Below are 13,877 nucleotides of genomic sequence, written 5' to 3'. Positions count from 1 at the left end.
AAGATCAACAAACTTGCTATTAAATTCCACACACACATACATACAACTCCCCATGGGGGGAATAATAGGAGTATATAGTGGTTTTGCTCTCCTGAGCTGCCTGGTCACCATGCTTCTCGGTAGTGCAACCCTCCACCTTCTGCTCTGTTTCAAAACACAGACTCTCTCACTACTGTGCCACGTTTTAATGTAGCTGATCATTAAGTGTTTAAAAAAAAAAACAATAATTTTAAAAAACAAGAAAGAAAATCCAACATTTTTTTTTTTTTTTTTTTTTTAGTAAATAACATCCAGGGGTTGCATCATTCAATTATTTCAGAAACAAAAAGGGAGAACAGTTTTCAGGTTAACATGTTTTTTTAACATTTTCTTGGTAAAAGGAGGGAGTGAAATAATTGAGGAGTGAAGAGAGGGGGGAGAAAGATGCTTTGAGATGTTTTCACTGGGAGAGAAAAAAAAATAAGAGGGTCAGCTGACTTATTGGGTAAAATGTGCACAATCAAAAGTGTTTTTGGAAGAGATGACATGGCGACCAACCTGGGGAAAAGTCATCCTAAATCGGTGCTTTAGTTTTTGTGGAAATGCTGGGGATTTGTCAGCCTGATCCAAACATACAGTATTAAGGATCAAATGGATGTGGCACGCGCTCTTGGAGAGGAATTTAATTCCAGATGCATCTGTTTTTGCAGGACTGATGCAGTATTGTAATGTGTACACGTGATAGAAAAATATGTAAGCCCTTTGGAATATTTTCCCAACATATTATTATTATGATTGTTATCATATTATTGTCTGTGTACAAGGTGCATTGTGCATAGTGAAGTTTCCAAGTGTCACACAACTCACCCTCCATGCAGAAGATGACCATCCAGGCTATCCATAGGTCCGAGTTATGAAACTTCACCATGGCTCGTAACTGTTCAGTGACTGCTTCTTCAGTTTCAGCCCACTTGTCTCCTTCTTTTAACGAGATCTCAGCTCAACTCACAGTTTCCTTGAAGAGAAGTAACTGTTCCCTCTAATGGCATGAGACATTAAAAGCTGTGGGACATTTTTTTCCCCCAAAAAAATAAACGTGAAATGTTCAAATGTGTGGAAATCCAAAGCACACGCGTCTCTTTTTTTTTACTCCTCCTTTTCCTCCTGTTCTTTGGTCGCTGCTGGTCACTCCAACACTATTCTCTCTCCTCTCCGGTCATTTTACGCACGCTTTGGGGATGCTCAATGTCCACCTGCTGGGGAGCACAAATCTGCCAGACTGTTTGCTGAAAGTGACTTACAAACAGATGAGAAACTGCCACTTTTCCCGTCCGCTTGCTGAGTCTCTCCAACGCGTCTTGTTGCGCTCCATGCTTTCTCGTCTGTTCTGCTGCAGCTGAGCGGACCTCGGAGCAAAAAGCACACAGCATTGGAAGCAATACCACTTCCTATTGATGTTTTTCAAAATAAAACATCCCAGGGTTGTTTGTCATGAGGTGGCAAAAGGACAGAGCTTCAGATTGGCCTATCTAAAAAGACCATCAAACAGCTTCAGATGGTTCAAAATGCAGCTGCTAGAGTTCTTACAAAAACCAAAAGAACTGATCACATCACTCCAGTACTTAAAGGGACAATTTGTAACTTTCAGAAATGCTTGTTAACAGCGACACCTGTGGCCGTTAAGTCAACGAAAGTCAGCGTCCTGTTGCTCGCGCTTGTGCTCGCTCTACATAGACATGAACGAGCATCGCTCAAAACAGTGAGGCGACACACGTCAGCTAAAACCACAATATCACTCTATATTTCACCTGCTTGGCAGTAATGTTAGCTGACCAGACGAAGGTCTCTCCATGAATCACGGCTGATCCTAGTGTTGGCTTTTCCTGCTTCAGCCTCCCGACCGCTGCCGGAGGGAGACACCGGTACCCGGTCGGAGACGATAACGTTTCTCGCTGCGGAGCCCCGTCACTTCACAAGACACGGAAAACCTCTGTTGGTCTGGAGGAGCTGCAGCATTTATTTCTGCACAAACGTCCACCGTACATTTACTAGATATTTTCAGAGCGAAGTCTTCTGCAGTGTGTAGTGTGCACGCATGCACGTGAGGTGGAGCGAGCTGAGTGAAGGCAAGCAGACAGGCAGAGTACAGACTCCGGTCCTGGAGACCAACGCTACGGTCTCCCCCGCGTCCTCCGACCTCAGCCAACACTGTTTAACAGACGGGCTTCACTAGATATAACTATGCGGTTTTGGTGCTTCCGCGTAGTTTGTGTTGGAGTCTTGTCTGAACAGCGTAGCCACACGCCAGCGCGCATGGGACACCGACCCAGATTGATTTATACGTGTAAGAAGTTACAAACAGTCCCTTTAATGATATGAGCAACGGAGAGAGCGGTCAGCAGGTTCCACATGCAGAGCAATTCATTTCAGAAGCAGATTTCTTGGCATTTTTTTCTTGCTTCTGTCTGTGTATGTCTGGTTTGTGCTATGGCACACACATCATGTTGGTGGTAAGAAAAACAAGTGAACAAAGGGAGGAAGGCAGTAGATTTAAGGCCTCTGATTTTGGGGAAGTGATTGCACCTGAGGGGGGGTGGATCCTTTCCAGACAGGAGCGTTTGTTTTATCCTCCAGGAACCAGGTGTGGTCATAGGACATCTTTCTATTGACTATTAACGTTGTTAAAAAAAAAACTTATTTGAGTTATATCTCCTAGTACCTTACCTTTCAAGGTAACAACACTCCACTTGACTCCACAGTAGACTAGAAGAGAGAATCCAGCCAGGATAAGCCTTGAAGTAAACAGGGCTAGAGAAACACACCTGAACCCTGTGTGCTTTTATTTTGTAGGTGAAATCGCCCTGGCTTCCTGTTTCAGTCTGAGTGTGTGTGTAACTTGATGGCGCTCAGCTGCGGATGATTGAGATGAGCTCGAGCCCGGCTGTTGCTGGGAGACCGCTGACGCCAAACGAGAGAGAGACGTTCGTGCCCTCCTGCGGCGCGAGCACAGAACGACCCATAGAATGGAATCGAATCGAATAGAACAGAATAGAACAGAATAGAACAGAATAGAATAGAATATAACAGAATAGAATGGAATGTAACTAAGTACATGCACTATAAGTATAATTTTGACATACTTTATTTTACTTGAGTATTTCCATTTTCTGCTACTTTATACTGCTCTACTACATATCAGAGGTAAATACTGTACTTTTTACTCCACTACATTGATTTGACACATAAAAAAAACACATTATATTCTCATATGATATGTTGCAGCACTATACTTCACATCTATCCAGTATAGTACACAAAGTAAGATAAGATAAGATAAGATATTCCTTTATTAGTCCCGCAGTGGGGAAATTTGCAGTGTACAGCAGCAAAGGGGATAGTGCAAAAAACAAGATGCATCAGCTAACACAGTAAAAAAAGAGCTAAACAAAGTGTAACAAAATATGAACCATTTAAATAGAGGGAAGTATAAAAATAGGAGCAGCATATACAGCATTGACAATAAAAAGACTATTAACAAAATTGCACAAGTGGAAAATGATATTGCACAGTGAGAATGAATGAAATTCCACCTGAAAATATCAGGTTATTGTCAGTTTTTGGTGAGTAAGTGTGATTGTAAGTATCTACAATTGTCTCCACATTGAGGAACTGCAGCATTAAAATGTTCTTCTTTCATGAATGTGTAAGTGAAAAAAACAGAATGGTATAATATTCTATAAAATATAACACTGAAAAGAGCCATTCTGCATAATGAGTACTTTGACATTTGAAATTTTAAGTACATTTTGCTGAAAATACTTCTGTACTTTTACTTGAGTAACATTTTGAATTAGAGACTTTTACTTATAATGGAGTATTTTTAGACTGTGGCATTTCTACTTTTATTTAAGCGAAGAATCTGAGTACCTCTCCCACCACTGGAATAGAATAGAATAGAATACCTACTCTTTATGCCTACTCTGTATAGTGGCAATGTTTAAGTGGCACTTTTAACATTTACAGTAATCCATCTTTGATGGTGGTTGCTATATTAGGCCCTACATACTAAGTCATTTCCATAATTTGTATTGTAAATATCAGTGACGTGTCACTACAACACAGGTGAGTGTTTCACTCAATGTCACACATGAGAGGCAGCAAGAGAAACAGACACAGCACACAAAGACTGCAGATAAACTGTATAGAAAGTTACATCTTTTTGTGTGAAAGACATTAAAATGACTATTTATCTTAATGAATCAAATCAATGCATGTGATTTTGTAGCAAATCTGCGACTGTTAGAAATGACTGTAGGCTAGAGGAACTACTCAGCAGCTGAGGAGGCTGCATCAAACAACGTTCAGGCCTCTAATCACTCTGATCCACTGATCACACATAACTCACCTCAGCACTAAATAGCTGCTTATATCTTTTCTACCTCACAGTATATCTGGTCGCAGCACAGTTTGTTAGCCAAAAAAGCATCCAAACATCAAAAGAGAAACATTCTGACTGAAGTATTTTTGAATTTTCTTCCCTAATTTGGTTTTTAAACTTGGAGAAAGGGAAAATGAAAGGCAAAGACATGATGGGGGCAATGCCCTACATCCATCTACCATCCATCCCTCCGCTCTTTCTTCTGCCCTGAAGCTGTTGGCAGAACAGACGTTTAGCTGTCACTGCAGAGAAATAATGTACAAGTTAGAGGATCTTAAGGAAGCCCCAAGGCCTTCACATCCCTCTCTTTCTTCATCTTTCACTCACTTTCTCTTTGTGCCTGAACTTTAAACTTTTCTCACATGCACCCTCAGCTCCCTCTCCGAAAAGGTCACACAACTTTTGTGATATTGCATTCAAGCAAGCTGCGTCAGAGGGAAAACAACATCCAGTGCACCAGGTCAGATGTTAAAAGTTTGAAGCAGAGCTTTTTGGTGTGACCCGAGGACAGATTGGCTTCATGCAGCACAACAAATAAGGCTTTTGTATTTGTACTTGATGCAGAGCAGAATGCAAATCAGTCTAGTGTCACACATGGGAAAACTGAACCTGAGACAAAGAACAAAAGCACAGTGTGAGACCAAACATGATCTACAGCATGATTAATGGGACTCTACATGTATGAGGTTCTGTTTGTGCCTGAAATGCGCTGATGCATTGATGATTTTATAGCATTATGTTGCAGTTGTTTTTCATTTTTGAAAAATTGCCATGTTTGATTTTGTTTTGTACTTAAGAGGTTCTGTTGAAGGCTGAAACTAATGATTGTTTTTCATTATAATTTAAGCTGCTTTTAAGTTTGTAATTGTCAAAAAACAGCAAAACAAATGCCCATCACAATTTCCTACAGCCAAAAATTACATCTTCAAATGTCATGTCTGACCAACAGTCTAAAACCCAAATATACTCACTTTACTATTACATAAGACAAATAAAGTTGCAAATACTCACACTTGAGAAACTGGAACCTGAAACTATTTGGTATTTTTCTTAAAAATTGACTTGATGATTATAAATACCCAACTAGTTGCTGATTCATTTTCAAGTAATCGTTTAAGTTATAATTTTGTTTGTGCCAAAATGTTGTTGCACACTTCTTCTTCTTCTTCTTTTAAGATTTTATAGCCAATTTTATTGCTGGTGATTGCACATGTCTGATGTCCTCCCCTGCTCTTTAATGTGGACTGAGGTTTGCTGTTTCCATTTACCAGAAGCTATGGACAAATGCAAATGACACAGGTGATGTGCCAATCAGATGGCAGAAGCAAAATAGAACAGACAGAAGCAAATGCACAAAGTCACGCCAACGTACAACAGTAAGGAAACATGTGAGGATGGAGAACATTCTGAAAATAGACACAAAAGAAACCTCATACATGAAAGAAAACGTTATACATCATCCACCGATTTCACACATCAATATTCCCTAAAATAAGATAAAGGTTTGAACATGATGGATGGCTTAAATTGGGTTTCTTCAGCAGCCAGCAAAAGATGCACGCTTGATTTATTATTGATTCCTTTCTGAAACTGCTCCATTTCTCTTTTTTTTCTGCACCCCCATAAAAGATTCAAAAGAAGATCCTCAATGCTAAATGTTGTAATTCTCTTCTCCCGACAGTCCTGGCCGGGGTTCACAACAACTTGAATATTGATGTCAGGTAGAACGGATGATCCTTTGTTTAGTGCTGCATCGTTGTTGAGAGGCTTCACTTTCTCTCCAGGGATATTATTTTTATTATTGAACAGTTCAACCTGAACCCACACAGTGTGTTTCCTGCAGTGGTGGAATATAACTACATATATATTTACTCAAGTACTTTGAAATACTTGTTCTTTACTTATTTCCATTTTACACTGATTTATATTTCTATCCATATTACACTTAGAGGAAAATATTGTCTTTTCATGCCAGTACATTTATCTGTTATAGTTACCTTTGCAGATTAAGATTTTACAAACAAACATAATATCTCATTAAATATGATACGTTTTATAGATTTTTTCAATAGTTTCAGTCCAAACGAGCCATTTAATTATTTGACAATTATCCAAATAAAACAACTAAATTAAACACAATTCAATTATTTATTCTTTTTCTGAGAGAATCTATTTCTGTTTTGTTATGTCAACAAAATTGATTAAAATAAATTACAATGACAAATAACTTTGTCTATAAAATATAAATCTTGAAAATAAAACTGCTTTACAGTTTTTTTGCAATTGTCAAGACACAAAACCTGGTATTTGTGGCACAACTATTGAAACCACTAACTCATGTAGCCGATATCTATTGACCACATTACGTTAAACCATAAGCACATTGTCTGCTTTACTCTAAGTTTGAAATTCTAAAACACACTTTTTGTAAATAACTACACACGGTTATCTACATTAGACACACCATTCAAAACTAAACGCCTGTGTGTTTTGCTTGCTTAACACTGCCATTGAAATATCACACTCAATTATCAATCACCTGCACCCAAAATGCACCTGTGAAAACACCTGTAACCAATTAGATCACTTAGAAATCAGAGCTTGAACACTATAGGCTAAATAGGATTCAGGTTTGCTCTTTGGTGTGCACAATGGAGGCCAATAATGGAGAGAGAGTTAGAGGAATATAATTGCAATAATATGTATTTTGTTTACAGTATCTTGAGTTAATTCAATTAATTGTGTCTATTACTGTTATGAGTATATGAGCATTGAAAATAAACACATTTGTTTGTTTCCCCATTGCATTTGTGTTCACAGTCTATGTTTACAGCATGCCACCATTTGGAAATGCCTCTTGGTAATAGATCAGTGTGCAGTTCGCATGTGGAAAGAGCTATTTATTTGGTGTTTGTTTTTAAAGTTTTGGTGGAAAAATACCATTTTTAGAAGAGTTTATATTGCTTTGAATGAAGTATTATATATCTAAATATTCATTTAAATATAAATATTTAGTATTTTGTGTAAACACTATTTTTAGATTTTGATTTATTTAGATTTATTTGTCCCGGAGGGATATTTGCTTCCACAACCAGTACACAGAAACATACAGATATATACAGAGCAACATACAGATGTTTTTTGGTTTTTATGTTTCAACAGAGGGCCCTACTTTCAGAAATTGTGTTTTAGCAATTGCAAAGAAAACCTGTAATCTTTTACATGGACTTCCAACTGCGACTGACCTTAAAAAATAGAAAACACTGCCATCTTGTGGTGAATAAAACACTCTTTACTTGACAGAAGAACTTAATGGAAAGTCAGAACATCTACTTTGTGCTGGTCTTTGTTTAGACACACACACCAGCATGAGTCTGTGACAGGAAAGACGGGAAGAAAAGTTGGTTCTACTGCGCAGTCCTTTTGTCAATAGACAAGATCATAAGAGACTGACGGAGCAGTCCGGTCCCCCAGAAAGCATCATTCCTGAAATGACAAAAAGGGCAATGTTGTTACTGCAGAAAAGGGACACATGATTTATTAAATAACATCTTAAATGCCACAGCTCCTTCTGTATCTTTAATGTATGAATCATTGTGGCAGCAGCATGAATAACAAACACCTAAATGTCTTTCATTTTTGGAGCAGGAATGTTATGGAGTCTAGTCAGAGCATGACAGGTATGACAGCAGCGTGACCACTTTCAGTGAGGCGTTTATACAACAACAGCTCTTTATGACAATAGCGTGAGCTTTACATGACCCAACATACACATACAGGAGGGTGAAATGCAGTCACACTGGCACTGCAGGTAAGACCTGTTGTTGATGGTCTACGTGCACCAACGAGACAATCATTCAGTTGATAACTTTGGACATGAAGTGTGACAGGTATGTTATCTGTTGAGCTGCATGTTATCACATTTTGCTCTTAAAAAGGTCTTGAAAACTACAAACAGAAGTATAACGTGGGAACACTTTCACAAACTGAGCTCTGAGGGGAAATAAAAGTCGGTCTGTGGCTGTCCAAAAGTCCAACATAGCAAGGCCTAGTTCACCAGAGTAAAACTGTTTTATATCAAAATTTAATTAGCAAGATATCTCTAAAAAATAACTGCAGCATTGGGCCTACCTCATCACTGCTGGAGGATGAGGATGAAGATGAGGATGAGGATGAGGATGAGGATGAAGATGAGTGTCCTGATTTTTCTCCCCCTTCCTTATGTTCCTTATGCTTCTTATGCTTCTTGTCCTTCTTCTTGTGGTCTTTGCAGTCTCCGTCCTTTGACTTTTTGTGAGACTTGTCCTTTTTGTCAGACTTGTCCTTACTTCCACACTTGTCCTTACTTCCAGACTTGTCCTTACTTCCAGACTTGTCCTTACTCCCAGACTTGTCCTTACTTCCAGACTTGTCCTTAAAAAATGGCAAAAGTTGACTTTGAATAAATTATTAATTATGTTGATTTAGTCTTTAAGGATTGTGTTGGTCAGAATTCATCATTGTAGAGTAAGAATTGTGTTGGCTGCAGTGTATTGTGCCGAAGAGCTGGCAGCAAAAACGCACAGATCAAGCAGATTTAACAGAGAAGCAACTTTTTGTCCTTGCTGTCAAAAAACAGCTAAAATCATAAGTTGACTCATACCACAGTTATGAACTACATGAGCATCTTTGACAGTATGCCAACATACAAAGCTCTTACCTTATCCTTCTTCCAGGGCCAATCAAACTCATCCTTCTGAGCCACCTTCGGCATCACCTTTTCATTCCCACCTACAGCTGCACACATGCAAAAGAAACAGATGCTAAACAGGTTTGAAGAATCAGGTGAAAATAAATGTGAAATAAAAAATCTGAATTATCGTCACCAAAAATCTGATTGACAAAAGCCCTTTATGCCGCAGAAATCAAATACATCTGGCTGATACTGTATTTGTTTACACATTTTCATTTAGTTTCTAAAGCATACATTGGATAATTAATGAACCTATCAGGAGTAAAAACCTGCCCTAAAAATGCCTGTTGCTCTTCAATTTCACTATAACCAAGACTTGAACAATGTTGTTTAAGTCAACAGAGACAAACATAACATTCGAGATATTCCTCTTAAATGCAGTCAAAATAAATTTGAGCCTACCATCCCCAAGATCGAAAGACATTGTGACACCTGTTTGTGCGCTTTCCCACACAAGTGAAGACAGAGACTCACACACAGGATACCTGTATTAACTGCACCTAAACCACGTGACCTATAACCACGCCCCCCAACCACCATTCCCTCTGGGTTATTGTAGTTGTACTTATTGAGTCCTAAAAGTCTTATCGGTCAAATAAATTCATAAACCTGCCAGTCTAGTTACATTACTTCAACCTGTTTCCGACAGAAAACAACTTGTTTCAAGATTTATTTAGAAATAGGTGTGAGAATAAGGGATCGCTAAGAATTTAAAATGTCACCTTATTCTAGAAAATTCATGAAACTACTGACTCCTGTTAAACAGGTTGAAATGATCTCACCACAATGGCAGATTTTTCACATTTTTGTATTTTTTGCACCATGCAACATGTAGCGTAAAAAGAGAGAGGAGAGAGGCTGAGGAGCCAGGAGCGAGGGTCACCGTTTTTGTATTGCATTGAACAATATTAGAATATGTTAAAATATGTGAACACATTAGTTTAACAGCATTAATTGATTAATATATATATATGTATAAATGGGGCTGTCAAATTTAGCGCGATAATAACACGCTAATTTGTTTTAACGCCACTAATTTCTTTAACGCAATCGATCTTTCAGAGGTTGTAGCGGGCTCAGTTTTAAAGCCAGATTGAAGATACTACTATCATATGAAACTAGAAAATCAAAGCTACCAAAACAAATTGCATTGATACCAACCATGTCATACTAGCTTGTTGCGAAGAAGGTTAAATTTTGGTGAGGAAAAACTGTCATGGCCATTTTCAAAGGGGTCCCGTGACCTCTGACCTCCAGATATGTGAATGAAAATGGGTTCTATGGGTACCCACGAGTCTCCCCTTTACAGACATGCCCACTTTATGATAATCACATGCAGTTTTGGGGCAAGTCATAGTCAAGTCAGCACACTGACACACTCATCATAGTTTCCACATAATATATCAATTTATTCATTGGTTTGTTGTTTAATACATTTTTCTTTAGTTGAAACTCAAACGCATGCTGTCCACCCAGGTGGACATGGGAAAAACTCCTTGAAAAAATTGTTTTAAAAAAAAATTTTTTTTCATTCCTAAGGAGGAATAAAACCACTGAAGAAAACAAATCCAGACTGAAGTTGTCATAAATCATGCATGAAAGGGTATAGTGTTGTTGTTGTTGTTGTTGTTGTTGTTGTTGTTGTTGCTGGGGATAAAAGGTTACGCCTGGGCAGAAGGGTGTTACTCTAGGTATACGTATGTGTTTTTTAATGATGATAAAATAATGGGGAACAGTGTGTACTTTATCTATCTATAGTAACAATGAAAACTCATGTTAGAGAATGTGGAACAGCTTGTATGTCATATCATATGATTTGTCAGCTCAGGTCAAATGAAGCACATTCACTGAGGACCGAGATTTTCAATTTTCAATAGTTTCAGTCCAAAAGAGCTATTTAACTATTTGACACTTATCATTGTGAAGTGACTAAATTAAATACAATTAATTTATTTATTCTTTTTCAACAAAATTGATTAAATTAATTACAATGACAAACAATAACTTTGTCTGTATTTGTTGTACTCTTAAAATATAAATCATGAAAATAAATCTGCTTTAATCTACTTGGACTTTTAACTTTGATTGACCTTAAAAATAAATAACACTGTGGTGAAGAAAATACACTTTACTTGACAGAAAATCTTTAGCATTTTGTTGTCAGAACATTTACTATTAGGAATCAGCGGATTTGTTTACACAAGAACAGCATGTTTCTAAGACACCAATGAAACGACAGGAAGAAAAGTTGGTACAGAACATTCATTTAGTCAATAGACAAGATCATAAGAGACTGACGGAGCAGTCCGGTCCCCGAGGAAGCATCATTCCTGAAATGACAAAAAGGACAATGCTGTTACAGAAAGGGACACATGGTTTATTAGATAACATCTTAAATGCCACAGCTCCTTCTGTATCTTTAATGTATGAATCGCTGTGGCAGCAGCATGTATAACAAACAACTAAATGTCTCTCATTTTTGGAGCAGGATTGTTAAGGAGTCTAGTCAGAGCATGACAGGTATGACAGCAGTGTGTTCACTCTCATTGAGGCGATTAGACAACAACAGCATACACACACAGGAGGGTGAAGTGCGTCACACGGACACTGCTTGTATCACCTGTTGTGGATGTCCTATGAGCACCAATGAGCCGATGATTCAGTTGCCAACATTTTGATATGAGGTGTGACAGGTATGTTACTTGTTGAGCTGCATGTTATCACATTTTGCTATTAAAAAGGTCTTGAGAACAACAAACAGAAGTGTAACGTGGGAACACTTTCACAAACTGAGCACTGAAGGGAAATAAAAGTCGGTCTGTGGATGTCCAAAAATAGAACACAGCAAGGTCTAGTTCAATAGAGGAAGATATCTCTAAAAATGAACTGCAGCATTGGGCCTACCTCATCACTGCTGGAGGATGAGGATGAAGATGAGGATGAGGATGAAGATGAAGATGAGTTTCCTGATTTTCCTCCCCCTTCCTTATTTCCCTTTTTTTTCTTGTCCGTCTTCTTGTGTTCTTTGCCGTCTCCTTTCTTTGACTTGTGCTTTTTGCCCTCACTTCCACCCTTGTCTTTCTAAAAAATGGCACACGTTGACTTTGAATAAATCATTGATTGTGTTGGTTTAATCTTTAAGGATTGTGTTTGATTCCAGTAGTCAGAATTCATCAATGTAAAGTAAGAATTGTGTTGGCTGCAGTGTATTGTGCCGAAGAGTTGGCAGCAAAAAGGCACAGACGAAGCAGATTTACCAGAGAAGCAACTTTTTTGCCTTGCTGCCAACAAAAACAGCTAAAATCATAAGTTGAATCATACCACAGTTGTGAACTAAATGAGCATATTTGACTGAATGCACACATTCAAAGCTCTTACCTTCTTTTTATCCTCATCCTTATCCCTGCTCCAGGGCCAAAAAGACTCATTAGCCTCCTCCTTCTTCACTGTTTCATCCCCACCTAAAGTTGCACACATGCAAAAGAAACAGATGCTAAACAGGTTTGAAGAATCAGGTTAGAATAAATGTGATATAAAAATTATTGTCACCAAGAATCTGAGTGACAAAAGCAACCTCTTTATGCAGCAGGAAGTCAAATACATCTTGCTGAGACTGTCTTTGTTTACACACTTTAATTTAGATTCTAAAGCATACATTGGATAATTAATGAACCTATAAAACCTGCCGTATAAATGCCTGTTGCTCTTCAATTCCACTAACCAAGACTTAAACAATGTTGTTGAAGTCAACGGAGACAAACATAACATTAATTAGAGCCTTTACCTGAGAACGGATTCCAAGACATTGTGACTCCTCGTGCGCTTTCCCAAACAAGTGAACACAGAGACTTACACACAGGATACATGTTTTAACCGCACCTAAACCAAGTGACCTATAACCACGCCCCCCAACCACCACTCCCTCTGGGTTATTGTAGCATCTTTTAATTTAATTAAGTGCAGGCAGGGATTAAGAATTTTGTGCAAATTACTAACCTGCACACTGTTAAGCCTGAGTAAGGCATATTATTACGGATTGTGAGCAATTCAAGGTAAAAGTGTGATGGTGGATAGACTACCGTGAGATATTTATTTCCAGATAGATCACTCTCCGTTTTATTACTTATATCTTTTAGTTAATTATTTGGTAACGCGTCGATTACTGCCTGCAAAGAGTAATTTAGTACAGGCCTATCAATAAACCTACTTACAGTATAACGCTATAAGCTGTTTTTGTTTTATTTTGTGGGTTTTATGTATCTTTTTTTGGTGGGGATGGGAGGGGGGAACAATTTTGATAATGCAATGAACGCTGTGGTCAGTGGTGAAAGAAGTTTTTAAATGCTTTACCTAAGTAAAATGAAAGTTCCTTGTAGTAAGTAAAAGTATCGTAATGTTCCACTTACCAGTCGCAGACAAGAGTCGGGGAGACCGGGGTTGGTAGTAGCACCTTTTGTTTGAGCATTAGTAACTCAGTGGTTGTTCGAACTGGATCTGTCAAAGTTTGACACAGGGTACCCATATTTGTCTACTAAACTTAAAACTCACTTGGACATCTACTACACAATCACACATTTTGTGAGTTAATGTCAAATGCAAAGAGTTCCCTTACAACCTACCCCTCTACTGGGCAAATTCATTGGGCACAAATTCCATAATAACATTTCAGCATATTGTAATTCAAGTGTTCTGAGAGGAAACTAGACTTCTGCACCTCCTCATGGCTCT

General features: G+C 38.2%; 2 protein-coding genes across 8 annotated transcripts in view; both read right to left on the bottom strand.

Moving 5' to 3' along the window:
• igsf11 (immunoglobulin superfamily member 11) overlaps positions 1-2,943 on the bottom strand; it is a 109,262-nt gene extending 106,319 nt beyond the window's left edge. Inside the window, exons 1-2 of one of the 2 annotated variants that reach the window (XM_037775445.1) lie at positions 2,704-2,943; positions 847-1,385 (exon numbers count right to left, since the gene is read on the bottom strand). In XM_037775445.1, coding sequence (XP_037631373.1) covers positions 847-907 — 61 coding nt within the window. In that variant the 5' untranslated portion in view covers positions 908-1,385; positions 2,704-2,943. Of the gene's footprint in view, positions 1-846; positions 1,734-2,703 lie in introns of those variants that run through there. The other variant, XM_037775446.1, reaches the window with a different exon arrangement.
• A 4,745-nt stretch (positions 2,944-7,688) lies between these two features.
• On the bottom strand, positions 7,689-13,081 carry LOC119492140 (protein FAM133-like). 6 transcript variants are annotated; one of them, XM_037776528.1, is made up of 4 exons: positions 12,934-13,079; positions 12,528-12,610; positions 8,549-8,833; positions 7,689-7,903 (listed from the first exon to the last, which is right to left on the bottom strand). In XM_037776528.1, exons 1-4 carry the CDS (start codon positions 13,013-13,015, stop codon positions 7,898-7,900), a joined length of 456 nt encoding a protein of 151 aa, XP_037632456.1. In that variant the 5' UTR covers positions 13,016-13,079; the 3' UTR covers positions 7,689-7,897. The 6 variants fall into 6 exon arrangements, with proteins under 6 accessions (XP_037632456.1, XP_037632461.1, XP_037632457.1 ...); XM_037776533.1 differs by lacking the exons at positions 12,528-12,610; positions 12,934-13,079 and adding exons at positions 9,117-9,193; positions 9,552-9,636 and having other exon boundaries at positions 8,549-8,776; XM_037776529.1 differs by lacking the exons at positions 12,528-12,610; positions 12,934-13,079 and adding exons at positions 9,117-9,193; positions 9,552-9,635 and having other exon boundaries at positions 8,549-8,830.
• Positions 13,082-13,877: the final 796 nt, after the last annotated feature.

This window comes from Sebastes umbrosus, chromosome 7 (assembly GCF_015220745.1).
Source record: "Sebastes umbrosus isolate fSebUmb1 chromosome 7, fSebUmb1.pri, whole genome shotgun sequence".
Lineage (NCBI taxonomy): Eukaryota > Metazoa > Chordata > Actinopteri > Perciformes > Sebastidae > Sebastes > Sebastes umbrosus.
This window is presented reverse-complemented; position numbering and strand designations above follow the sequence as displayed.

Bases quoted from the DNA above. Each gene is read 5' to 3' on its own strand.
- LOC119492140 (XM_037776528.1), bottom strand. From the start codon at position 13,015: ATGTATCCTGTGTGTAAGTCTCTGTGTTCACTTGTTTGGGAAAGCGCA. The intron at 12,611-12,933 runs GTAAAGGCTCTA...GTGCAACTTTAG, and splicing joins GTCTTGGAATCCGTTCTCAG to GTGGGGATGAAACAGTGAAG. The intron at 8,834-12,527 runs GTAAGAGCTTTG...TTGCCATTTTTT, and splicing joins AGGATGAGGATAAAAAGAAG to AAGGACAAGTCTGGAAGTAA.